Source organism: Cyprinus carpio, chromosome B8 (assembly GCF_018340385.1).
Source record: "Cyprinus carpio isolate SPL01 chromosome B8, ASM1834038v1, whole genome shotgun sequence".
Lineage (NCBI taxonomy): Eukaryota > Metazoa > Chordata > Actinopteri > Cypriniformes > Cyprinidae > Cyprinus > Cyprinus carpio.
The window spans coordinates 13,122,172-13,147,822 of NC_056604.1; the positions used below are offsets into that span (position 1 = coordinate 13,122,172).

At 37.4% G+C, this 25,651-nt stretch overlaps 2 protein-coding genes across 7 annotated transcripts in view; one reads left to right on the plus strand and one right to left on the minus strand.

Annotated features, from left to right (window-relative positions):
- sema3bl (sema domain, immunoglobulin domain (Ig), short basic domain, secreted, (semaphorin) 3bl) overlaps window positions 1-8,110 on the plus strand; it is a 31,629-nt gene extending 23,519 nt beyond the window's left edge. Inside the window, exons 8-15 of the mRNA XM_042729827.1 lie at window positions 177-291; window positions 413-482; window positions 1,067-1,443; window positions 1,528-1,619; window positions 2,031-2,072; window positions 2,813-3,038; window positions 3,580-3,713; window positions 5,402-8,110. Coding sequence (XP_042585761.1) covers window positions 177-291; window positions 413-482; window positions 1,067-1,443; window positions 1,528-1,619; window positions 2,031-2,072; window positions 2,813-3,038; window positions 3,580-3,713; window positions 5,402-5,869 — 1,524 coding nt within the window. The 3' untranslated portion in view covers window positions 5,870-8,110. The remainder of the gene's footprint in view (window positions 1-176; window positions 292-412; window positions 483-1,066; window positions 1,444-1,527; window positions 1,620-2,030; window positions 2,073-2,812; window positions 3,039-3,579; window positions 3,714-5,401) is intronic.
- A 3,618-nt stretch (window positions 8,111-11,728) lies between these two features.
- The window catches only part of sema3b (sema domain, immunoglobulin domain (Ig), short basic domain, secreted, (semaphorin) 3B), a 57,651-nt gene continuing 43,728 nt past the window's right edge, over window positions 11,729-25,651 (minus strand). For 5 of the 6 annotated variants that reach the window (XM_042729822.1, XM_042729823.1, XM_042729821.1 and 2 more), the window contains 15 exons: window positions 24,516-24,578; window positions 19,364-19,483; window positions 19,181-19,274; window positions 18,973-19,092; window positions 18,473-18,615; window positions 18,244-18,358; window positions 18,073-18,142; window positions 17,503-17,647; window positions 16,950-17,169; window positions 16,767-16,855; window positions 16,421-16,462; window positions 16,132-16,289; window positions 15,920-15,975; window positions 14,757-14,896; window positions 11,729-14,568 (listed from right to left, as the gene is read on the minus strand). In XM_042729822.1, the coding sequence (XP_042585756.1) occupies window positions 14,074-14,568; window positions 14,757-14,896; window positions 15,920-15,975; window positions 16,132-16,289; window positions 16,421-16,462; window positions 16,767-16,855; window positions 16,950-17,169; window positions 17,503-17,647; window positions 18,073-18,142; window positions 18,244-18,358; window positions 18,473-18,615; window positions 18,973-19,092; window positions 19,181-19,274; window positions 19,364-19,483; window positions 24,516-24,578 (2,070 nt within the window). In that variant the 3' untranslated portion in view covers window positions 11,729-14,073. The remainder of the gene's footprint in view (window positions 14,569-14,756; window positions 14,897-15,919; window positions 15,976-16,131; window positions 16,290-16,420; window positions 16,463-16,766; window positions 16,856-16,949; window positions 17,170-17,502; window positions 17,648-18,072; window positions 18,143-18,243; window positions 18,359-18,472; window positions 18,616-18,972; window positions 19,093-19,180; window positions 19,275-19,363; window positions 19,484-24,515; window positions 24,579-25,651) is intronic. The other variant, XM_042729826.1, reaches the window with a different exon arrangement.

The following is a 25,651-nucleotide window of genomic DNA, read 5'->3' on the forward strand; positions in this document are numbered from 1 at the left end:
AATTCTATTCTTGCATACTACTTAGGATGGATAGTATACAAATTGAGACGAAGGGATATTTTGTTTTACCCAGTACATTGTGTGTGGTCTGGGGGATACTGGGATTTGACTTTCTGCCGATCTGTTGTCCAGAAGTGAATTCAACGCCTCATGATTTATTGTTTATGTGGTTTCAGAATGATGTGGGTGGGCAGAGGGTTCTTGTGAATAAGTGGAGCACATTTATTAAAGCCCGACTGGTGTGTTCTGTTCCTGGACCTCACGGCATCCAAACACACTTTCACCAGCTGGGTGAGACAATAAACACACACGCCCTCGGCTTCATTTTATACACAATATTATATCAACTTGAGATCATTTTAATCTCTTACGACCCTTGTGTGATCTTTGACTGTATGTGTTTGTCTTGCAGAGGATGTGTTTCTGTTAAGGACCAGAGATGAAACCAATCCAGAGATCTATGCAATATTCAGCACCATCAGGTCTGTCTCAAATCCAGGCTGAAAGCACGTCTGTTTATCTGTGCATTTCCTCTGTTAAATCACTGTGTTGTTCTTCAACTCATATTGATTGCACTCTATTATTTCATTTAGTTTAAGTCTTTGTATATATACATTTTCTTTTGTTTTAATCATTGTAGATTAAACATTTATTTTTTTTCTTATGTATTTTTATGCCTTCCTATTCATCTTAACATTCTTTGAAGTGTATAATGAACATGCCTTGCCTTGTCATTATTAAAAGAATAGTTCACCCAAAATTTTTAATTTGCTGAAAATTTACTCACCCTCACGTAATTCAAGATATAAATGAGTTTGTTTGTTCATCAGATTATTGTGATGTTTTAATCAGCTGTTTCAAATCTCATTCTGACGGCACCCATTCACTGCAGAAGATCCATTGGTAGGCAACTGATGTAGTGCTAAATTTCTCCAAATCTGTTCCGATGAAAAACGAACTCTTCTACATCTTAAATGGCCTGTAAATTTTCATTTTTGGTTGAACTGTTTCTTTAAGAGCATAAATAAGGGGTATGTGAGATTAACATAAAATTTTCTCTCTCTAGTAATGTGTTTCAGGGCTATGCAGTGTGTGTCTATAGTATGGCTGATATCCGGGAGGCATTTAATGGGCCGTTTGCTCATAAAGAAGGACCGGACTATCAGTGGGGACCTTACGAAGGACGCGTCCCTTACCCGCGACCAGGAGTGTGCCCCAGTAAGATCACGGCCCAGCCTGGTCATGCCTTCCGTAGCACACTGGAGTTTCCAGACGCTGTTCTGCAATTTGCACGAACACACCCACTAATGTGGCGCCCGATTTACCCATCACAGCGGCAACCACTGCTGCTCCGCACTGGCGCCCCATACAGGCTCACACACATCACTGTAGACCGCACACAGGCCGAGGACGGATACTATGATGTCATGTTCATCGGCACTGGTAAGACAGAGTGTCATCACTTTAGTTAACGCTCAAGTGAGTTTATAACCCTGAATGAAAAACTGTGGCCTTTGACCTCTTCAGATATTGGGACTGTGCTAAAGGTTATCGTACTTGGAAATGGTAACACCCTTGCCAATGAGGAGATCACACTGGAGGAAATGCAGGTGTTCAAGGTCTGTGAGCCTAAAAATGTGTATAGTTGTTATGAGGTGTGAATTTATATTTCTGTTTGTGAGAATATCTTATTTGGCAAAGCTGAATTTTCAGCAGCCATTGCAGCCTTCATTGTCATTTGATTCCTTCAGAAATGATTCAAAAATGCTAATTTGATGCTCAAGAAACATGTCCAATTATTATAAATGTTGACAACGATTATCCTGCTTAATATTTTTGTGAAAATCATAATTCAATTTTTCTGGATTGTTTGATAAATTAAAATGAACAACATTTATTTGCAATAGCATTGTCACAATTTAATGTATCCTTGCTGAATAAAAGTATTAATTTCTTTCTTAAAAAACATACTGACCCTAAACTTTGAATGGTACCTTTAGTTCTGTTTCACATGATATTTATCTCTGCAGGTACCCACTCCAATAACCTTCATGGACATATCTGTGAAAAGGGTAAGTTCATGCATCATGCACGCTTACTATATTGTTCCAGCAAATTAACATAAGCATAGTTACATAAGCAGCACGGTCAATTCATTTTCCACAAAATTCCCAAAGAGGCTTTTACTGTCAGCAGAGAATGGGACTCCACTTTGTGTGTACTTTTTGGCCCCAAAGCAATAAAACATTCATGCAAAACAACCAGTTGCTTTGTTATTCATCATGAAGCTGGTGCTTTATAGCCAAACCAACTGACAGTTCACTTACTTCATAGACAGTCCTAGAGCCACAGGAGTTAAAGCGTCAGTTCACCCAAAAAATAAAAAAAGTAATAATTTACTTACCATCAAATCATTCCAAACTCATGACTGGAATTAAAAAAAGGGATTTGTGCTTAGACGTATTCAAACATAGTGTCTCAATACTCATTGCACAGATTTGAGGTCAAACAATGTTGGTTGATTTTTTTTTTCTTAAATTATAATTAAATGATGACAAATTTTGGTCACATGGACTACTTTTATAGTGCTTTTTAAGCTTTTTTTGGAACTTGACAACACCAGTCCTCATTATATGGGAAAGAGTGGCCAGGAAATTCTCCTAAATATCTCCTATTGTGTTATATGTATTTGGAATAATATGTTTGACTAAATAATGACTGAATGTAGTTTTTTAGGTGAACTATCCCTATTTTGCTCAAGTGAACATTGGAAAAATGCAATCAGAACTGTTTTTTTCTCTCTCTGTTCCAGCAAACTCTGTTTGTGGGTTCACAGACAGGTGTTGTCCAGGTGCCTCTGCACCGCTGCAGTATGTACGGTAAAGCTTGTGCCGAGTGCTGCCTGGCTCGAGATCCGTACTGCGCCTGGGACGGACACACCTGCACACGCTACCTGCCAAACACAAAACGGCGTTACCGAAGACAGGACATCAAACATGCAAACCCAGCACTGCAGTGCACGGACCAAAACCTCAGCGGTAAGAAAGAAGAAAAGAAATGACAGCCTCCTTAACTGAGTGCAGCCATGTAGCGTGAATGTCAATACACCAGCGGCCTCCTCTGAGAACTTCAATTGCATTTGCATGTCAAAGAGCAATTCCTTCAGAGATTGGAAGTTAAATTGTTTAATCATTTGTGTTAGAAACTTCAGAACACCTTTGAGCTTGTCTAACAGGAAGATTAATAGGGTTTGAAGGGCAATCTCACTGCACTGGGACAAACTCTCTGTTCGGTGTTAAAGACAGGAACTGATAGAGTGAGGGGTGAACAGACAGATCACTCTCTATCTCTCATCACAGAGGAGAGAGAGAATGAGAGGAAGGAACAAAAGAGGTGTGAGTGAAGAGCACTTGAGTGTTTGCATGCCAAAGGTGAGGATGTTGGTGATGAAAAAGGATTATATATGTATGTGCACACTTATACAAACACACATGCAGTGGAAAATCCCAGACTGACCTTACACTGAACCATGTTGTGTGTAAAGTGTCTGTATTAACAGTCATGCATTCCTGTCTGTAGTGGAGGATCTAGATCTGACTGAAGAACGGGTCGTTTATGGCACTGAGAACAACAGCACCTTCCTGGAGTGCATCCCTCGATCGCCACAGGCCACTGTCACATGGCACATTCAGAGAGATGACTACTTAGAGGAGGTAAGATACATACAGTACATATGGATGTTGCTTCATACTGTCTTTGAGAGGACCAGAAAGTATTTAGACACTTAAAAATGTTGAAATATCGTTGCATTAGATGAGAGGTTTTCAAACTTTTTGTTACCAGGAACCCACAAAAATGAGAACCCTTTGAGAGAAAACCCCTTTCTAAACTATAAAGGCAATTAATTTTTTTCATTTATAAAGACCCTTTTATACCAGTGAGAAAAATAATAAGTGTGATAAGGACAATATGCTGTGACATGAAATAAAAAAGTAAAATGGTAAATTAAATAATTGGCTTTCACATTGTCATTGTATTAATTCGGATTTATTTTATAAGCCAAAATAGGAGTTTATAATATCACAAACATTTTTACTTTATATTAAGATAATTCTGCACTGTTAGAGAACTGTTATATCAGAGAACAGTTTAAATTAATTTATATAGTTTTAAATTCTTTTTTGTTGTTGTTGTTGCAAAAGTAATGTTGGAGCGAAATTTGTTTTATAATCCACACTATGAAAATGGTGAGGAAAAACTCAACTCAAGATGCAACACAAGTTCAAACTATTCTACAATGCACTATTGCTAAAAGAAAGGAGAGGTGAATAACATAACATTCTACAGTGACCGGGAGGGGACGTCTTCCATTCACTTAGTTTTGTCGTGGTCACAAGATATTAATTCATTCGGAACGTCATATTAACTCGTGGGAATATGATATTATGTCGTGTTTAAGTTTAATGGATAAACAAACCTACGTAACCATATTAACCTGGGATTATCAGAGATGGATAAAACATTTTTTATTAACATTAAACATTTCCTTTAATATTTATATATTATTATTCTTATTATATTAAATTGTTATGGCTATATTTTTCTATTTATTTCATATAAATATAATATTTTATTATTTCCCAATTCAATTCATGTATCGCTTTACCTAATTAATGTCCTGTATAATTATGCTAGTATTTGCTACCATTTATTTTATAAATACTGTAAACACCTGACAATAATGCCAATACTTTATGATTGTAGGCTGTTTATACCTGTGTATGATGATAAATGAGCGTGTTGTGTTTTCATTTACAAATGAAACTATGTGAATGAGTCATTCCTCAATGAAACAAGAGGCTATAATATTTATAATTATTAATTCGCAGAAATAAAATGAAATATATGTTAAATTCAAACTTTAAACTGCATTTCCATTAGGCTATAAATTCTAGTAAGCATAATCAAAGCTTTATTGGCATGTCAAACATTTACAGTAGGCTTATTGTAAAACTAGTCAGAACGTTATATGTAGAGATCGAAATTAAAGGAAAAAACAAATATAAAAATATAACAATAGGCTTATAATAATAATAATATACAAATATTACGGAAAACATACAATCAGTTATTTGACACAGCTACAAGCCTGTGGGATGGATAACATTTTTTTCTTGTAGGCCTATTTTATTTAATGTACTTTATGTAACATTTATTCATGATGAACTTAATTCATGAACTTGGTTGTTTAAAATCTGGATACATTCTGACAGGGAAACTTGGAATATGTCCATAATTCTCTAAAACACTTCCAGATATCCACTTAAAATGATCTTGGGACAAGTTGGTGTAAAGTCATTGCAAAAAAAATCTTTGCATTCCAAATTCCCTTTTTGTTTAGGTGTTACTAGATGAACGTGTCATCAAGACAGATGACGGATTGTTGTTCCGCCGGGTGCTCCGTCAGGATGAAGGCATCTACGTGTGTCGATCTCGGGAACACGGATTCACACAAACCCTCTCACGCTTCTGGTTGGACGTCTTACACGCCGACACCCTTTCAGACCTCCTGTCACGTGACAGCAAATATAAAGTATGGTCACCGTGCACCACCAACACAGGCTCTGTCAATCGTGGCCCGGCCAGGGCGTGGTTCAAGGACGTCTTGCAGCTGATTGGTCCTTCAAACCTGCCGCAGGTGGAGCAGTACTGCGAACGCGTTTGGTGTAATGAGAAGCTGAGACGCAAGCACAAAAGCATGATGGACAAATATCGGCAAGCGCAGGACTCTGCACGGAGAGCACGAGTCCAGAAGAGCACGGGAGAATCCAGAAACCGCTCTCCACGGGACCTCCACACACAAGAGTAAAACACAGACCCACATGAAGCAAAATGGACTTCCAATGGAAAGTTGGTGTGATTTTTAGATGCTCTTACACACACACATAAACATACTTGTTTTTGTTTGTGGTGCTGTAAAATATTGTAGGTTTTGTGTCTAACTGTCCAGGTTCTCTCTGTGTTAATTAGGACATTCTTGAGCGTCCTCTCAGTTCCTGTGACCATGGCAGCCAGCCCTCATCACCTCACAGTAGACCGTGGCTAATGTTATACGTCTCACTTAAAAACTCAGCAGCTGCAAAACCTTTTTACTGGAACAAATGAGGGTAGACAGGATGGAACTAGTAGACTGGAGCGCTGCCCCTGCTATAACAGGTGCCAAAAAACACATTCATTTAAGATACGTCTGGCTGTGATACAACTGGGCATAATGCTCAGAGACTTTTCCTCAACTGAGAACTACGGCAGCGTTCAACAAAACTCAGCCTGACAGTACATTAAGCTGTAAAGAAATAAAAGTTTGGACTAATTAGACTATTTTCTGGTAACTGAATCATAGCTTGACGACCGTTGAGACTTCAACAGAACTGACACCGTTCTTAATCAGCTTGAAACAAAGCATCGCAATCTTGAGCTTCAGAACTTTGCACAGGGTTCGATTTCTTTTCATTTTTTGGTGATGTAATGTTTTGGAAACACTTTATAGTAAGGTCCAATTTGTTAGATAATGCATTAGCTAACATGAAATAACAATGAATTTTACAGCATTTATCGATCTTGGTGTGTGTGTTTTTCAAATTTATGTACTTATGTTTTTTTTAACATTGTATAAATGAATGTTAATTTATTATGAACATGAATTATCAATGAACATTAGTTAACAGTAACCTAATCTTATAAATGCTGTAAGAATTATTCAGGTAACACTTTAGTATAAGGACTTATTCTCACTATTAACAAGTTGCTTATTAGTACTGTATATGCCTATTATTAACACATTAGCTGTTTATTAGTACTTATAAAGCACATATTCTGCATGAACATATTCTACATCCCTAATCCTGCCAAATACCTACATGTAAACTTAACTACCTTACTGACTATTAATAAGCAGCAAATTAAGAGTTTGAGGCAAAAGTCATAGTTAAAGGTTTGTTAACAGTGAGAAGAGGACCTTAAAATAAAGTGTGACCATTGTTCGTTGTTAATTAATGTTATTACGCGGCTATTTGAATATGCGACTCTGATTGGTCAATCACAGCATTCTGTTGTCTATTGCAACGCTGCAACTAAAACTAACTCTAAATACCACATCACAGATTTGTGCTTTCTTTTTTCACGCAAAAGGTGCCTTTTTGCGTGTCCGTTTTCAGCTGTAGAGAAAATTACCTCAGAGAACTTATTACTGCAAAATAATTGCTGTCATCGCCATTTATTTATTTCTTTGTTGAATATTTTTGCCAAAACGACTGCCTGACTGTACATCACTCACAAACTGAACCTTATTATAAAGTATTTCTGAGTTTTAATCATATAGCAAATTTAATAGATGTAAAACTAGTCAGCGGATGTTTTACTATTCATTCTAGCAAACTGTTCAGCAGCTGCAGTAGCCTTTATACGAACATCTGTGTCTTTTCTCACTGTTCACTTTTTTTAGTTTACTTGTTTCTTTGTCTAAACTAAAAACTCCTGTATCACTTGAACCATTTATTTATTTATAGTTAGAAAGGTCTGGAAAAAATACTGCTTTCTCTAAAAACATTGCTGTATAAATCTTTTCTGGAGAAGAAACTGTTTGCCTGTAAACTTTCTCCAGTGACTTTATCAGAATTTCAGGGGAAAATCATCAAACCTCTGAAGCAAATCAAGCTAAAGAAACAAGCTGACTTATACTTTTCTGTTCAATGCCCTGACATGACTGACTGCATAGACTAGTTACACTGAAATGTGAATGGGTACAACACTGCTCTGATTTGAACCACATGCATCATCAGTTTTTGAAACACAACATTAAAACAATAACCTGAAAGGAACTGTTCTGCACCTCCAAGAACATCAACAGCACAATTTCTCTTTTCCCGCTGTCTTTAAATCAGCTGTTGATTTTAGCACATTTTATCTGTAGACAAAATACACAAAGGACAAATGCAGTGTTTTAACTAGTGTCTGATATATTTATATGTTATTTAAAAGTGATTCTTGCATGCAGAAAACTCCGACCTGTGTTTGGTTCAGTGATGATACATAAATAAACATTTCACACAGAGTTTTATGGGTTTGTGTTTCACATCGGGTCCGTGGAGAGCGATTAGGTCAGCTCAAAGCTACCCCCTCTTAGTGGGACCCAGGGATTGGGTGTGACCGTTCAGCATTACAGATGTTCCTTTTATGTTCTCCAACGTCTGCTGGTTTATCATGCTGAACTGAAAAGGTCTTTTTCTCCTGAGATTGTCTTTGTCAGTGCTCAATTTATAAATGACTCCATTCAAGTGAGGTCATACGTTAGTGTCATTAGTCAGTATGAGGCTCGACATTAAGAACAAGCGCCTGTGCTGTGATATATGTCGCTGCTGGAGAACAGACCACAGTAAAAGAGCTATAAAAATCAGTAAAGACATTCATAAACCAGAACCAGCCAGAACCGAAACACCAGCTAAATGAGGCCCAAATGTGCGTTTATATGTGATGTAGTTAGCAGGTGGATACGGTTGCATCATATAACTGTTAAACTGTGCCATGGTTTTGCTCTCAGTGTTAAAAAGCTAATTGCTAAGTCAAACATCACTGTTTCTACTGCTATTTGTTCTAGACCCCTGGCCTGAAGTAGTAAACTTTGTCACATAACCCGCCTTACCGTTGGTGCAAGACATGGATTACTCAAAACACATTAGCAACTGTTTAGCAACGTTCTGGTAACCACCCACACTAGCCTAGGGCTGTGGTTCTCAACCGGGGGCTCAGTCTTGGAAAACCTGCATATACCAGGACGCCTATTTTTTTGTAATTATGCCAAGCTCTAAAATATTTTATTGGCTAGAAAATGAAAAATTATAAAATCTTATAATTTGTAATCCTTATCATGCAAGAAGACATGTAAATTCATTGGGAAAATAGTGTGGGATCCCTAAAGAACATGACGCATATAAACCTGGAATTCTGAAATTTTCATTATTATTTTAGTGCCTTGTATTAATTTACAAAAAGTAGGAGTGCCTATAGATCATGACAGCCTTTTTTTGTGCAGTCAAACATTACAAGCATTTCTTTCCAAAAACATAAAAATTTAGTTCATGTGTCTCTATATTTTAACTTTCTGCTTTATTTTGAGTGGATCCACTGGTGTTTGGCTGCATGGGGACCATTTAACTTTGGCATTAGGATAAAGTGAAAACATAAAGTGTATTTCCTTCACAGCAAGTTTATTGTTACAATAACCTTTCAAGATTCCTTCAACTTTAGGAGGGAAGGGAGTCAAACAATTACCTCTTTATGTCTCTTTTTACAGAACACTTTTGGTTTTTGAATAGAAAGTGAATAAATGTGAGAGAGGCTTGAACACTAAAGGACAGTAATAACTGCATCCGTTGTCTATATAACATTAGACTGATACAGTATATTTATGCATTGTTTCTTTCTTTGCCACAGTCTTGTGTTTTATTTGTCAGCGAGTGAGAGTGTAAAGTATGTTCACAGAAAAAAATCAGTTTGATCTTAAACTATGTTAGTCTACCCTGCTGGAAAAAAAAAAAAAAACAGCTAAAACCAGCCAACCAGCTTAGGTCTAGATGCATCCGGCCTGGTGTAGGCTGGTCATAGAAGGGTTTTGGCCACTTTCTTACCTGGTCAGACTGGGAGACCAGCTGGACAAACCAGCTAAAACCAGCTTGGCCAGGCTGGGAGACCAGCTCAAACCACCTACTTAAACCAGCTTAGACCAGCCAACCAGCTTAGGCTGGTTTTAACGGTTTTTTTTTTTGTTTGTTTGTTTGTTTTTTAGCAGGGAGGTCAAGCATCAATACTATTGTTCATATTTGGTGTTAGTAATTTGCTCAAAGACATAAACCTATTTGTGCCAAACTTTGGCTCATCTTGTACTGAAGGTGTTAACAGACAGGAATTATACATTACATCAATCAAACTAACACAATTCTCATAGCACAGATAAAAGGAGGAAGGAAAGTAAGCATTAACTCTCTCCTGTTCATTCACAGCCTCACATTTGTTTTAAGTGCAACTCGAAATTGCTTTGCAAACACGTAAACAGTCATTTAGAGTGTAGATGTGTGCTAGCAACTGCTGTAAATGGTGAAACACAGCAGCTGCAGGAACTGTCAACACTGACGCACTCCAGTGACCCACTTCCTGTTTAGAAATATGGACAAACACCATCAAGGTCCAATCAGACATACCTGTGTTTCCACGCCTGTATAGCACTAGACGGAGCAGCACAGCTGTGTGAAAATAAACATTCAGTTACAGAATCATGCAGACTGCCAAAGTATGTATGGAGAGACATGTTCACTCAATCACTATCAAGGGGCTTCATTACACAGTTTAGTGCAGGTTTAAATACACATACACATTTTCTTTCTTTCCCACAGCCCTTGTAATAAGATCCACAAATATAATATTTTCTGAAGCCCAATTAAGTCTTAAATAACTAATTTTCATTGTTCAGGGAGGTGTTTTTCTATGCTACTTGAGTGAGACGGAAAGAAAGACAAGAAACAAAGAAAGAATATGAGTGCAAGAATCCAAAGGTGAGTGAGTGAGAAGATCTGTTGACCCTGCTTTCTAAAGTCAACACCTCTAATGAGAGTCTGAGAGGTTAAGGAGTCTAATGAAGGGTTAATTAGCACTAATTGACATCATTAATCATTACAGCTGTCACAGAAAGAGACATTCCCAGTTAGCAGACAGAATGGAAAATGTGTAACAAGAGGTCACGTTTTATATAGTCTTTATAGCGTATTCATTAATGCAACTAGCAAAAAAGTTCCCCTTTTTAGTCATTCTTATCGCTATTCTACGTTGTTTTATTTTTCTGGCCAATAATGTGGAAATGTTCAAAACATTTCCTTCACTTTTTTTAATGCTACATTTTTTAAAAATTACTTTTAAAATTTCTATTTTATTTATTACTCTAAAAATATTCGTGCCCAATGAAATATTCTGTTCAAAGTGAGACATCTAGTGTGAAACACAGCATGCACAGCTGCGCACTCGAGTGGTGAGATCGCACTACTGCATACTATTATTATTTTGTCAATTTTCTTTCTCTTAAAGGGTTAGTTCACCAAAAATGAAAATTCTGTCATTAATTACTCACTCTCATGTCGTTCCAAACCCGTAAGACCTCCGTTCATCTTCAGAACACAAATTAAGATATTTTTGATGCATCCCAATAGCTCTCTGACCCTCTCATAGACAGCAAGGGTACTAACATGATACTTTTTGTATGCAAAGAAAACAAAAATAAAGACTTTATTCAACAATTCGTTGACTTATTCAAAATGGAGCTAGGGTGATGCAGAGGAGACAAATTGTTGTCATTATTTTTGTTTTCTTTGCATACAAAAAGTATTCTCGTAGCTTCGTGAAAATTACAGTTGAACCCCTGATGTCACATGGATTACTTTACCGATGTCCTTGCTATGTTTCTGGACCTTGATCGTGGTAGTACCTTTGCTGTCTATGAGAGGGTCAGAGAGCTCTCATTCCATCAAATATATTTTAATTTGTGTTCCGAAGATGAACGGAGGTCTTACAGGTTTGACAACATGAGGGTGAGTAATTATTACTGACAGAATTTTTATTTTTGGGTGAACTATCCCTTTAAATTCTCACTCTTGCTCTATCAAAAATAAAACTGAGGAGTTATTTTTCAGTAACTGTATGTTTTATTGTGTTAATCATTTACAGTCTGATGCAACAATCCACAGAGAAAATACTCAGGGAATAATACAGTGTTCACGTCAACTTTTACCTTCAACCTTTGACTTGTCCACAAAATGCAACTTACAATTTTCCCCAATGTACAGAAATCCTAATATTTAATGGCACAAACACACAGAGCCTTTCACTTTGAGACACACATTGCCTACACCCGCTTTTTTTCTTACACTCTCTCAAAAGCTGAGAAGCGTCACAAAGACAGGAAAATCAGATGAGTTTGAAATGCTGTTGGAATAGTCTTTTAAACCACCCAAATTATTACTTTCGAATTGTGTCTTTAAATATGTATTCAAAAGAAGGGAGAGGATTTCAAAATATACACACAAGGATGTTCTCATATACTCCTCTATCAAAATGGACATTACACATGTAGGTCAGTTTCATTACAAACCACCACAACACATTAGCTTATCGAGCCATAAATATATGCTGAAAACACCAGATAATCTTGCAGGACAGTTTTAAAACATGGTCTTTCCATTGTATAAAAACGCTCATCAAGACGTTTTAAGTCATGCAAAAATAACCATTAAGTACAACTTTTAGAAAACTGATATAAATACTACCAAATGATAATCCGCCAGTTCCGCTCAAAACATTCTTACATCCATTTAAAAATGAATCAGAATTGATTATTTTACAATGCCACGTTTCTCTCATCCTGGACACAGCAGAAACCACAAATACCCACAGACACCAGAAGAGGGCGCTCAGACCAAGAGACTCTCCTGCGCCAGCACCATCCAGTTACCGCCGTAGAGTCCAAAATACTGTACAAACTTTCGTTTTCTTCTCTTTTTTTCTGGCGGTGGATATCATGTTACCACAGTTATAAGTTAGCGACTATGACTGAAGTAGCCTAACTATGGTATTTTGTGCAGAAAAATTTCCACGGTAAATTTATAGAATTTGTCTGACTCGCTCCCATACCGCTTTTGCAACGCATTAAAAAAAAAAAAAAAATTGGCATCGAACGTTTGTAAACATGCATTTTACCGACAAATTCAACACTGCTATTTTCAAAAGACAGAAAGAGTCAATGAAAAATAAATGGCCCATTGGCTAGACTCTTTGAATGTGTTAAATTAAATATTCATCTGAAATGTCAGAGTGAGAGCTAAAGACATTTTTCTTGGGTACTTTTTTCTTGTTTCTTCTCTTCAGAGAGGGCTTTGGATCCGTGTTTCCTGATTTAACCCATTATCTAGCATACGTAATACATTAGCTGTGGTCTTATATATATAATAATATGATGCTCACAGAACACTTTTTTTCTACAGTGAATATATATGGCAGAGCTGTATAAAAAGCATGTAAATCTCTCTTACACAGACACATATAGCCTACATAACTCTTCTGACTTTTTATTTCTATTTTAACAGGTTAGTTGTAAGTTTTGCCCTAAAAGTGTCTAAAAGAGTTCTTCCTCACCTGGTCTCAGACCATACTACCATAATGCCCCTGTACACTAATGCTGTGTCCATCTCAGTCTCATACAACACATAATCAGAACACCTGAAACAACTTCATAACTCAAAATAATTCACCTTTGTTAGTTTACAGAACTGCCAGAAATATAAAGCTCACTGAACCCTTTACACACACAAGGTATATAATTACCGTCACATGAAAAACCCTACCAGATCACAATGTACAGTTTTTCTCCTTTTTTTTATCTTTTGTTTGCTTGAAATGTGTTTTAAGTCTTCAAGCAGTGATAGAAGAGTGATGATGTTCATATGGTGCTGGTGAGTCAAAGGTCTGTGAGGTATGTGTTTCAGGGCCAAAGTGAGAGAAGAATCTAATCTAAGAACACATGTTGCACAAACACCCAGATGAAAACAAAGAAGAGTATGCATGGATTTACTCAATGTTTGTCCACAAGAGTGCATGCACGTCTTTCTGTCTTCAATTTCCGATCAAAGCTTTTCCTGTTACGATTCAAAGGGATTTTTTGGACTTTAGGACCTCTTGAGTTTTGTGTTAGTATTCAGATGGATGGGGTGTGGGTTTCTGGATAACCATCAGGAGTAATAGATGCTGGCGGGAGCAGGATTGGGGTCGTGGGGGCACTAGATTGAGTCTTCAGACTGGAGATGAGAGCAATAGAGTATATAGAGACTGATAACAGGCAGTGGAGTGTCGTCACAGGGGTAATAAGAAGCAGAACAGGCGATAAACAGTCACTGAATGAGATGCTGTGTGAGAATCTGTCCACCTCCAGTGGTTTTTGCTCTTTCTTTCTGTCTCTCAGTCTCTTTTTTACTCTGTCTCTCATCCCTCGCTACTCTCCCGTGCTCCGCGGTGCTCTGGGGCGGGTCTCCCATCGTGTGTTCGGCGATTTCGCCCTTTCCTCATTTCCTTCAGGTGCTTCCACTTTTTAGAGTGCAGCGGGTTGTGAACCGGCGCCTCATTGGCTGGATCTGGAGCACTCTTCCCTGATAGGCTGTGCCTGCGTGACCAAACTTGTTCGCAGATCTGGTCGACTGTGTTTAAGTTTGGGTGATCCACCAACTGCATGAAGTCTCTGTACCACAGTTTTTGATTGGTGGACTGCCCATAATTGGCGTGTGAGTGGGCGGGGCTGCGAGGGATAGGCGCTGAAGGGGCGGAGCCAGCCAAAGGCAAAATCTCCAGCGTGATCGCGAGGAGGGTTTGGGTGAATCCATGTTCCATCGCGTGACACTGATACACGCCACCGTCTCTACGCACAGCTCGCCTTAGCAACAGGCCTCGCTCGGTCTGCAAGACACGGTCATCTAGACGAACCTGTAATTACACACACACTCAATAAATACATCAAATATGAGTTACACCCACACTGATAAGAGACAGAATGAAAATCATTAATTTGAACAAAGACACACATTTATCATCTCTTATCAATGCCATCTATATCCGTCTTTCCCATAATAACCCCACATATCTCCCCCAGCCTGCTCTCTCCTCTCTCTCACCTCCTCCCGTGGGTTTTCCGGGTGCCTCTGATAGGTCCATGTAATCTGGGCCTGTAGAGATTTCGGGATGCATTCCAGGAAGGAGCTGCTTCCATCCACAGCATACAGCCTCTTCTCCAGGACACGCTGCTTCTGATGGTCTGTAAAACATTTCAATGTATAAGGCATTCAAATAAGGCATTAGACAATCTGGTTACTCATATTGGATTGAACACAAAAACTGATAAACTGCATAGGCACAATAATGTGTATAATACAGTAAATGCACTGATATTAATATTCCGGTCAATAGCAAAAAGACAATTAATTTAATGTTATATTTGCATTATTCATTTTTTTCTATAGAATGCACCATGAAAAGTAAAATCTATAGTTTTAAATGCTTCAAATGAATTTATACTGTTCATGATACAGTGTAAAAAGTGGGCATTTGGAAATTTTGCAATTAAAGTTGACATTAATAAAGTCTGGGTTGTATTTTCTTTTACATTTAGCTTGAGAAGATGTCATGCAACCCTTTCTTTGTTGGCCTCTGCATTTAGCATTTTATATTTTATTACATAGAGTACTGCTCAGAGGTTTGGGGTTTGGAAGACTTTTACTTTTACTACTTACTTTTTTTTTTTGAAAGAAGTGACTTGTGCACAGCAAAACTGCATTTATTTGATTAAAGATGCAGTAAGAGAGTAATACTGTGAAATATTATTGCAACTGTTTTCTATTTTAATATATTTAATATGATTTAAAATAAATTTACTCCTGTGATCCAAAAGCTGAATTTTCAGCAGCCATTACTCCAGTCTACAGTGTCACATGATCCTTCTAATATGCTGATTTGCTGTTTAAAAAAACATTTATTATCAATGTAAAAAAAAATAAAAAATAAATCATGATACTTTTTGCAGGATTTTCTGATAAACAGAATTTTTGAAAGTATTCAACTTAAAAGTATATTTGTCACTTTTGATCCATTTTCTGAATCTTTTTCTCTGAATAAAAAGTTAATTATTATTATTTTTTATCTTATTGAATTTTATCTCTGGTACTCGTGAGCAGACTTGTGACCTACCAGTCGAGAACCACTGCTTAAATTCATATTGTGACCTAATAACTGTGCAGTAGTGAGAACAGAGAAATGGCTATTGGAGGAACTGCAGTATTACCTCCTGAGCAGAGTGCATTAGGATCCCCATTCCTCACATCCTGACGCCGGAACCTCCTATACACACAAACATATTAAAAAGCCTTAGCATAACATATTCCTCAGGTCTGAGTGTGCAATACAGTGGGATCCAATAGTCGGACACGAGTAGTAAAAATGTCTCTATTTTGAATGAACAAAGCCATGTAATAACCAGTATGACTGAAGCTGTACCGTTTTGTGTTTGGCAGGTAGCGTGTGCAGGTGTGTCCGTCCCAGGCACAGTACGGATCTCGGGCCAAGCAGCACTCGGCACAAGCTTTACCGTACATACTGCAGCGGTGCAGAGGCACCTGGACAACACCTGTGTCTGAGCCAACATACAGCTGTTGCTGTTGAGAAAGAGAGAGAGAGAGAGAGAGAGAGAAAATCTTCACATGATTTACTAACAAACTGCTTTCATGTGTTTCTGTAATGCTGTTTAAAAATAGCTGGATTTTGTTTTAGCAAGACTCATTCTTACCCGTTTAGAGGAAATCTGCATACTGGTAATAGATGATGAATCCTGCAACAAGAACACAAGAGTTGGTTTTACAAATGTTTATTTATTTATTTGAACTATCAATGTATAATTATTTTCTTTAAAAGCAAAGTGAATCATAATTGCTAAGACTAACTTCAAAAATTGAAACATTAAAAAAAAATTAACATTCAAAAAATGTATCTAATTATATTTGATTTATTTTTAGCCATATGAGGACATCTCTATATAGAGGTTTTAGCTTACATCTGAACACAAACTTGTCCCCAAAGTAAACACACACACACACACACACACACACACACACACACACACACACTCCTATCACCTTAAAGACCTGAAGCTCTTCTAGCAGAAGCTCTGTGTTACTCCAGCTTCCTTTGGGCACAGAGATCACCTTCAGCACTGAGCCGACATCTGCAGAGAGACACAGAGGGACTTTAACCAGAGCCACAACCAGTAAAGACAGTGTAGTCTTGAGGGTTTCACCAATGTTCGGTCAGTATTCTACCTGTGCCGATGAACATTACATCGTAGTGTCCATCAGCTGCGTTGACGCGGTCTGCAGTAATCTGAGTGAAGGTGTATGGTATTCCAGTACGTAGGAACAGAGGCCGGCCTCCCAGTGGAGTGACTGGATTAAACATTAATGGATGGTGCCTTGCAAACTGGATTACGTTATCAGGGAAACCTTTAGTGGACTCAAAACTCCCAAACGTTTTACTGGGACACTGCGGAAGAGAGAAAGAGATATCAGTAGAATCTAGAAACACAATCCATTCACATGGTATCAACATTCCACACAGGTCAGTAAGTCCAAACCTATGACCAGTCTACATCTACTTTTAATTTACAAAAACTGATTTATATTAATACAAACTTGTTTTGAAATGCCATTGATACTTCAACTTGTTTACACTACCGTTCATAAAAAAAAAAAAAAAAAAGTATCATGAATTCCTTAAAAAAAAAAAAAAAACTTATTTTAAAAACATGAAAGTTTTACCGACCCCAAACTTTATAAATATTGTTTATTATGTGAGATGTAAGGAAACTGTTCTTACCATGCCTGGCCGTGGGTACGGCACTTTACCCTGGAACGGAACCCACTGATAATTGGGTCCCTCTTTATGGGCAAAAGGTCCTAAAAATGCCCGGCGAATGTCATTCATGGTGTAGAGACAGACTGCAGAACCTTGAAATACGCTACTGTAAGAAACAAAAACACGTTATAGTACAGGGACAAAAAAGTGACTTTTTCTTATTAAAATGCCCAATTTAAATAAATTCACCCTAAATGTTTTAATTGCAATATTTTTAATATTTCAAAATAGACTATACACATACAGTAAATGTAAATATTTCCTGTACAATCCATTTTTTAAATAATTATTTAAAAAAATCCTGTCATTTTTTGACTAATAATTTTGATTAATTGCTTTTTTTCATATGAAGTTAAATTTGGGGAAAGTTCAATTATGTTCAGAAAAAAAAGAAAACACATTTTGCTAAATATTTATCTTTGTGTTCTACAAAAAAGGTTTTTAACGACATGAAGATTAGTAAACAATTACAGAGCTGAACTTTTTGGGGTGAGCCAAGCCTTTAACCCACACCCTTTGATGAACTCTGACCTTGAGGTGGTGAAGACGGTGTAGATCAGCGGGTTCTTTCGGTCACGGGTCTGCAGCAGGAACACATCCCCTAAAGGTGCGAACAAAGGTCAGGTGGCAATGAAATGCAATTGCCAGCTATAACCGCATAATTCAAGCCTAGTGTCTCTGTATGAGAGATAATGTTCTTACTAAGTTCATCAAAATGTGTTTCAGTGCCATCATTGCCTGGTACAGAACACACAAGACGAGCCTTTAGAAATGTCGTCCACTTATTTACTAGACTGCGCTGTCCTCCCATATCATTCTGTAAAAACAAACAAAAAAAACACAAATTCAAATCAAAATGATAAACTGCAGCCAATGGCCATTAGGCTTAGTAAACACATATAAAACAGGACTGATAAATTCTGCTCCTAACCCTGCAGAGCTGACCAATCCGGGAATATGTAACCTTCCCAAATCCCTGAGCTTCTACAGCAGTTTCTCTGAAGAAGAAGAAGACTTTATCATCGTCAGGATTCTCACTCTCTGGAACACCAAAGGCCGCAATAAACTTGGGCTCTGAAACACAGCATTATATAGGGCTCAGTGTCATTATACAAAAACACAAAAACAAAGATGCATCTGAACACATGACTCAATGACAAATAAGAGTGTGCAAGATAAAGAAAAGGAAAAAGAAAACTTTATAAAAATATCTCATTTAAAATGCATGCAGTATATGCTTATCCTTGCTATGATATCATTTTCATTTTTTTTTTTTTGCATGTTCGTTAAACCACATGATCTTAATTTGGCTTTAAAATATTTAGAATATTGCAACAAAACTGATTTATTTTTGAAATAAATAATAGAAGATTAAGATAAACAATTTAAAAATGCTAAACATGCCTAATACTCTCTCATTCACATACATACCATTAAGCCAGCGAGAATCGTGCTGTTCTGTTCGTATGGAGGGCCGTTGTCCCATGCTGCGAAAGATTGTAAAGTCACGTCCCATCAAATCAGTGGCCACGCCTGCATAAAGCTCATCACCTATGGGATGATATAGAAATGGTTACTGTTTAGACATGATGTAACAGCATTTAAATGGAAGTCAGAAGGCTGAACAGTGGCAGCTAACCAATTAGAACAGATGCTGATGTGTGGCGTGGGTCGTATGGACTCTTTCCTTTTCCATCTTCTACCATAGAGGGGTCGATTTTAAACACATGATCCTAAAGAGCAAAAGCAAAATAAAGCAGTGTATTTACTGCCGTATATCACACAAACTCATTCACATGCATCCAAACGCTCACACACTTACCTCTATCTTCTGTCCCACCTCCACATAAGCACAGGTGGGGTGGAAAGCCCCTGTCCCACAGGCATACAGGTGAGTCCGATTGTAGTGGTGTAGCACTTTCACATAGTTTACGCAGTCCGTCTGCAATACACACACGCACAAATCAATTTCATGAAGGACATATTTTACATACTTTCACCATTTCATCTGTCAGGCAGGAAAACTGTCAACATCTGGATTGACTATCAATAGCTCAGAGCCAAAGGCAGACACAAAAACATACACACATATTTTTCAGTTTGTCTCTTAAGGGATCACGTATGGGGCAGATCAGAAATGAAAACTCATTGTGTTACGTATCCTTGACGACAGTCTGACACGAGCGCTGACCTTTCCCTGCTCGCTGTGATCCCGGAACTCTCTTTAATCTCTTGCACTCTCTCTTTCAAACATGAAAACAAAGACACGTTGACTGTTCAACTGACACACATGGACAAATACAGTCTCTATGTTTCTCTTTTCCTTTGTGAATGTGCTCGCTGGAGCATGCCACATTTCCCAGAGTGCCTGGAATCACTACGACAACATGAGGGAGTGGGAACATCTGGATTCCAGGGTAGAGGGAGAGGATGCAGGGATGAAGCACAGAAAACTAAGATGAGAAACGTGGAAGAGAAGAGACAACATGACAAGAGACGTGAAAAGATGAGATGAGACAAGGGTGAGATGAGAGGATATTACTAGAGAAGAGAAGATTTGAGGTGAGACAAGAAGAGACAGCAACAGACAATCAGAGATAACCATAGGCAGCAAGAGACGAGACTAGATAAGAGGACTAGATAAACAAGAAGACCAAAACAAGACAAGAAGAAGAGAGGAGAAGAGATGACTTGAGACAAGAAGAAAAAAAGGTGACCAGAGAAGTTTTGAGACAAGGAAAACAGCAACAAAGATGAAATTAGATGAGAGAACTAGTGAAGAGACAAGGTGAAACAAGACTAAAAGGCCAAAGATGAGACCAGAGTCAAGAAGAGACAACCAGAGACAAAATGAGCAAAGACAAAAAGAGAAGAGACAAGACTAGATGACTAGAGAAAAGAAGACCAAAGCAAGACAAGAAGAAGAGAGGAGAAGAGATGACTTGAGACAAGAAGAGAAAAGTAGACCAGAGAAGATTTGAGAGAAGATGAGACAAAGCTAAAGACAAAACCAGAGAGGATGTAAGTCATGGAGAGACAACCAGAGACAAGATGATAAAGGCAGCAAGAGAAAAGACTACACAAGAGGACTTTGAGAAAAGACATGATGAAACAAGACTAAAAGGCCCAAGAAGAGACCAGAGAAGACTTAAGTCAAGAAGAGACAAACGGAGACAAGATGACCAAAGACAACAAGAGAAGAGACAAAATGAGGTGACTAAAAGAAACAAGAAGACCAAAACAAGACTAGAAGAAGAAGAAAGGAGAAGAGACCACTTGAGACAAGAAGAAAAAAGATGACCAGAAAAGATTTGAGACAAAGAAGATTTGAGACAGCAACAAAGAAGAAATTAGACGAGAGAATTAGTGAACAGACAAGACAAGATAAAACAAGAAAATAAGAATAAAGACAAAACCAGGGAGGATGTAAGTCATGAAGATACAACCAGAGACAAGATGACCAAAGACAGCAAGAAAAGACAAGATGACTAGAGAAGAGGAGTGACAAGATGAAACAAGAAGAGGCGAGAGGAGAATAGATCAAAAGTCCATAATACATAAGAAAAGACAAAACAACAAAACAAAAAATAAAAAAATCGACAAGACGACAAAATACAAGAAAAAAAGAAAAGAGAAGAGAAGAGAAGAGAAGAGAAGAAAAGAGAAGAGAAGAGAAGAGAAGAGAAGAGAAGAGAAGAGAAGAGAAGAGAAGAGAAGAGAAGGGGTCTCTTCAGTTTCAGTAGCAGATGTTCCTGCTGTTTGGACTGTAATTATGCCTCACTCCATCTTTTCTCTCTGACTAACAGTGGGCCTTCAGCAGCAGAATGAACCCTGAACTGAACATCTGTGCAAAGGAAACACACACACACACACACACACTGAACTTCAAATATTAGGCACTTCTCCGTAGGGTTCCAGGGGACAGTGTGGCACTGACCCATTGTTCAATGAAGGACTTTCCCAAAGCAAATCAGTTAACATATAATTCGACTAGATCTTCACCCAATGTAAGAAGACCAAACAGTATGGACAAAAAATACAAGTAAAATTGACAGTTTTACTTACATTTCTGTCTATACTTTTATTGAAAGCAATATATTTATAATCTAATTTCATCAAACAAATTGGATTTTACACATCGTCGTAATGCATGAATGGATGCTGGAGTATAGCAAAAACAAGGTATCTTAGAAGCCAGCATAATCATGCTAAATTAAATGGTGTATGTGTGTGTGTTTAATGTAACCTCTCCACTACCTTTACAGAAAGATTGACATGTGCCCTCCTGCCATGCTTAAACCCTGCACACAAACGCACACAGACACGCACATACAGGGCTTGTGGAGAACAAAGGCCTCTCTTTGAGCTTAACGCACCCTGTGAAGAGAGTGTGTGTGTGTGTTGTACGGTGGGGGTGGCGGAATAGAATCATCGAAGACCAATTAAGTTGCTGACAAACTGTGTTTATACAGGAAGGGGTCTCTCCCTTTCTCTCTACCTCTCGTACACACACACTAGGGCTTCTGTTTCGAGAGCTTTACAGCCCTCAATAAGGGAAGGACGTGCTAGGGGTGTGTGTGAGCATGAGTGTGTGTGTGTGTGTGTGTGTGTGTGTGTGTGTGTGTGCTCATGGGCTCTTTGAAGTGGGCCCACGAGACAAAGAAAGAAGAAAGAAAGAAATACTGAGGGAAAGAAAGAGAGAGCACACAACAAAAGAAAAAGAGCTTTAAAATGAACAATGTCTCTCAGGAGGAATAAGCCATGTGTGTGTGAATTTCCTGCTGAGACGCGTGTGGTGAACTTTCAACTTTGACCTTTTATTAGCCTGATCATTGGATCCCTGTGTGATTGACCACATGTAGTCAGTGAACATCTAGTATCACATTTACAGTATAAATACATCTTGTTATTTTGTTTGAGACATTGTTAAAATTCAAATTAATGTAACGATAATGACTCACAAATTATTTTATTGGAATTTAATTATTCACAAATAATCTTCCCCTTCAGTTAGCTGTTGACTCGAGAACTGCCAGGGGATCATTGAGTCAGTTCACTTAGTTGAACTTGAGAATCAAACTGTATGATTCATGTTGATCTGATTCACAAATCTGACCAAGTGATTCATTCACGATTCGAACTGATCTCACTGTAGAGCTGACTTACACTATACTAGTCAACATTTGAAAATCAACAAAACCTAAAACCAAATCCTTACCAAAACAAAAACAACATATCACTCTTAGCACAATCTGTAGTTTTACAAACACTATAAATCCAATTTTGAAAACCTCACTACTGTACAATCTGTTTATTATATGAAGATGTTGTATTGCTTCAGAAGACTTGTAATATAGCACATATGGACATATGGACCACTTTTTGGTACTTTTATGATGCTTCTTGTTTTGTTTTCCCTCATTTTGGAGCTTAACAGATATAGGCACTATGTACTGTGGTTGTATAACAGTGACTGAAAGACAAGGAGTGAGAAAGAAGTAGGACATAAAGACACTGAAAGACAGAGAGATGCAGAGAAGTGAGTAAATTGAAAGCAATACTGTGTGAGAAATCAGGAGTTCAGACTGAGAGACTAAACAAAAGAGAGATAGCATGAGAAAGTGAAAGGTCAGGGGGAGAATCCCAGGGAAAATCTTAAGTCTTTATTCATGGAGGTCTGGTTCTGTCCCTGCCGTCCTGTACACACCTACATGTAATGAGGGTCAACTCACAGGTCAACGCACTGAACAAAGTCTGTGTGTGTGTGTCAGTTCTCATTGTCAGCTGATCTCAGTCAGTTACCCACCACAGAATGAACCCCAACACACACACATTTTAAATTACACAACCTTGCACGCCCTTTACAATAAAGAGAACATTCAGACAGACACAGTGTCCAAAAACATCCCACACATATCCGCTTAACACACTAGATGAAATACATACACACTAAAAACATAACATGAACTACGACCTTTTTAGAAACATGTTCAACATGTTTCAGTACACAACTATTAAAGGCACACTATAAAACAATAAACTCCACTTACAAAAAGTACCATGGTGTTAGCATGTTTTTGGACATATTACCATGATAATACCATGTTGTTTTTGGAGACTCTTATGCTTACCTAAGCTGCGTTCTTTTGATAAAAAAATACAGTAAAAATAGGAACATGGGAATATTGTGAAATATTATTACTATTTAAAATAACTGTTTTCTATTTTAATTTATTTTAAAATATAATGTATTCCTGCGATGGTAAAGTGAAACTCCACTCTTTGGGACTGGTTTGGTGATCAAGAAATATTTCTTATTATTATCAATGCTGAAAACAGCTGCTTAAAATTTTTCTGAAAACCATGATACATTTTGTCAGGCATTTATTTAAAAATAGAAAATTGTATGATATTAGAAATGTCTTTACTGTCACTTTTGATCAATTTAAAGCATCTTTGCTTAATAAAAATATTACATTATTAATACTAATTCTTTGTTTAATTCTTAATTATATGTTTTTTCTACTCTAAGTCACTTTTAACATTTATAGAGTCTTAACCAACCTATGGACTCTCAATATAAAAACATCAGATTTTAATCAGCAACACTTTATTATAACGTTCATCAAACAACTAAAACTATTATTACAGTATATAAAAAATGATCAGATAAGCAAATGTTCACCAATATTATGAAACTTTTAAAAATCATTCTATATGTTCTGTAAATCTTCTTTGTGGGCTCTCTGAAGTATTTTCATTAACTCCACAGACCCCCGATTGAAATCTTTGTCTCTACACTGATTTATGTCTGTTAATGTTGGAGCCGTTTGGAAGAGATGTTTGTGATAGCAGTGCTAATTGCCTGAGTGTGTGTGTTTGTGTGTAAACAGCTCATAGGAGAGATGGAACTGATAGATGTGTAAACCCGTGTGTGTTGGTGACCACAAGATCTGATTATGGCAGACACTCACATTGATGTCTTTCCCGGCCCAGTTGCACTCTTCTCTCCAATCAACAGGCGCTGGCCAGTAGATCTGAGAGACAGAGAGAGAGAGAGTCCAGAAGTGAGGAAGAGTTTTGGCTAAAGGTTAGGACCTTTGCAGGGTTAGACGTGTTCAGTAGCTTGAGGGACATTCTCTCTGAACACGTCCAGGGGCGATGCACACATGCACACACATCCAGACATATCCCCACTTAACCACACCTGTGTGTGCTTGTGTGAGTCTAGAGCAGTACACAGTGACCAACAACTCTCACTCATCATTCTTTCTTTTTCCTTCCTAAAGAAATAAAAATCCATCATTCTGTCATCGGCATGTTAGCTTGGACCACCATATATCATCTGGCATGACTTTAAAGGCTGATTAACTCTACACAAAATTAATACTTAAGCTTCCTCACTGGATCTCTAGCACAAACGCACACACAATCTAATTATGTGTGGGCGGCACAAAATACACGTGTGCATGGGCTATAAAAAATACAATCATGTAATCACTTTATTTCTTAAGTATCAGCTATAAACACTGGACTGCTTCCTTAAAGTAAATGTATGACAGAGTTATTAGAACACACGAGTTAAATAAGCAAACATTCATAAGAATAAAATTACTAGAATTTTCTTCTTATTCCAACGTAAAAATATTTTGTATTCCAAAAAAAGCCATAAATAAATAAATAAATAAATAAAATAAAAATAAATAAATAACAAATCACGGTAAATGACCTCTAAAATTTAGAGTAAATCACAAAAAAATATATTTTTAATGAATTTACTGTATTGTTCCAAATATTAAGCATTACAACAACCGCTATTATTACCACAATCTTTTATTTTGTTATATAAAATATATAATTTAAATATAATTATATATATGATTATGATTATTATTATACAATCAGTCATTTTATTCGTAAAATATTTGTGAACACATGAAGAATATTCTTACAAACTTGTGTATTTTCTGAAGAAGATTTTAGTGAATCTGTCCCCAGGTATATCAGCAAGTTATGATTGACAGGGTTACACCTTTGTTTAAAATTGAATTAGCTGATGAGAAACATACAGTACAGAAGGGAAGATGTTTTCTTTCACACTTCCATTATG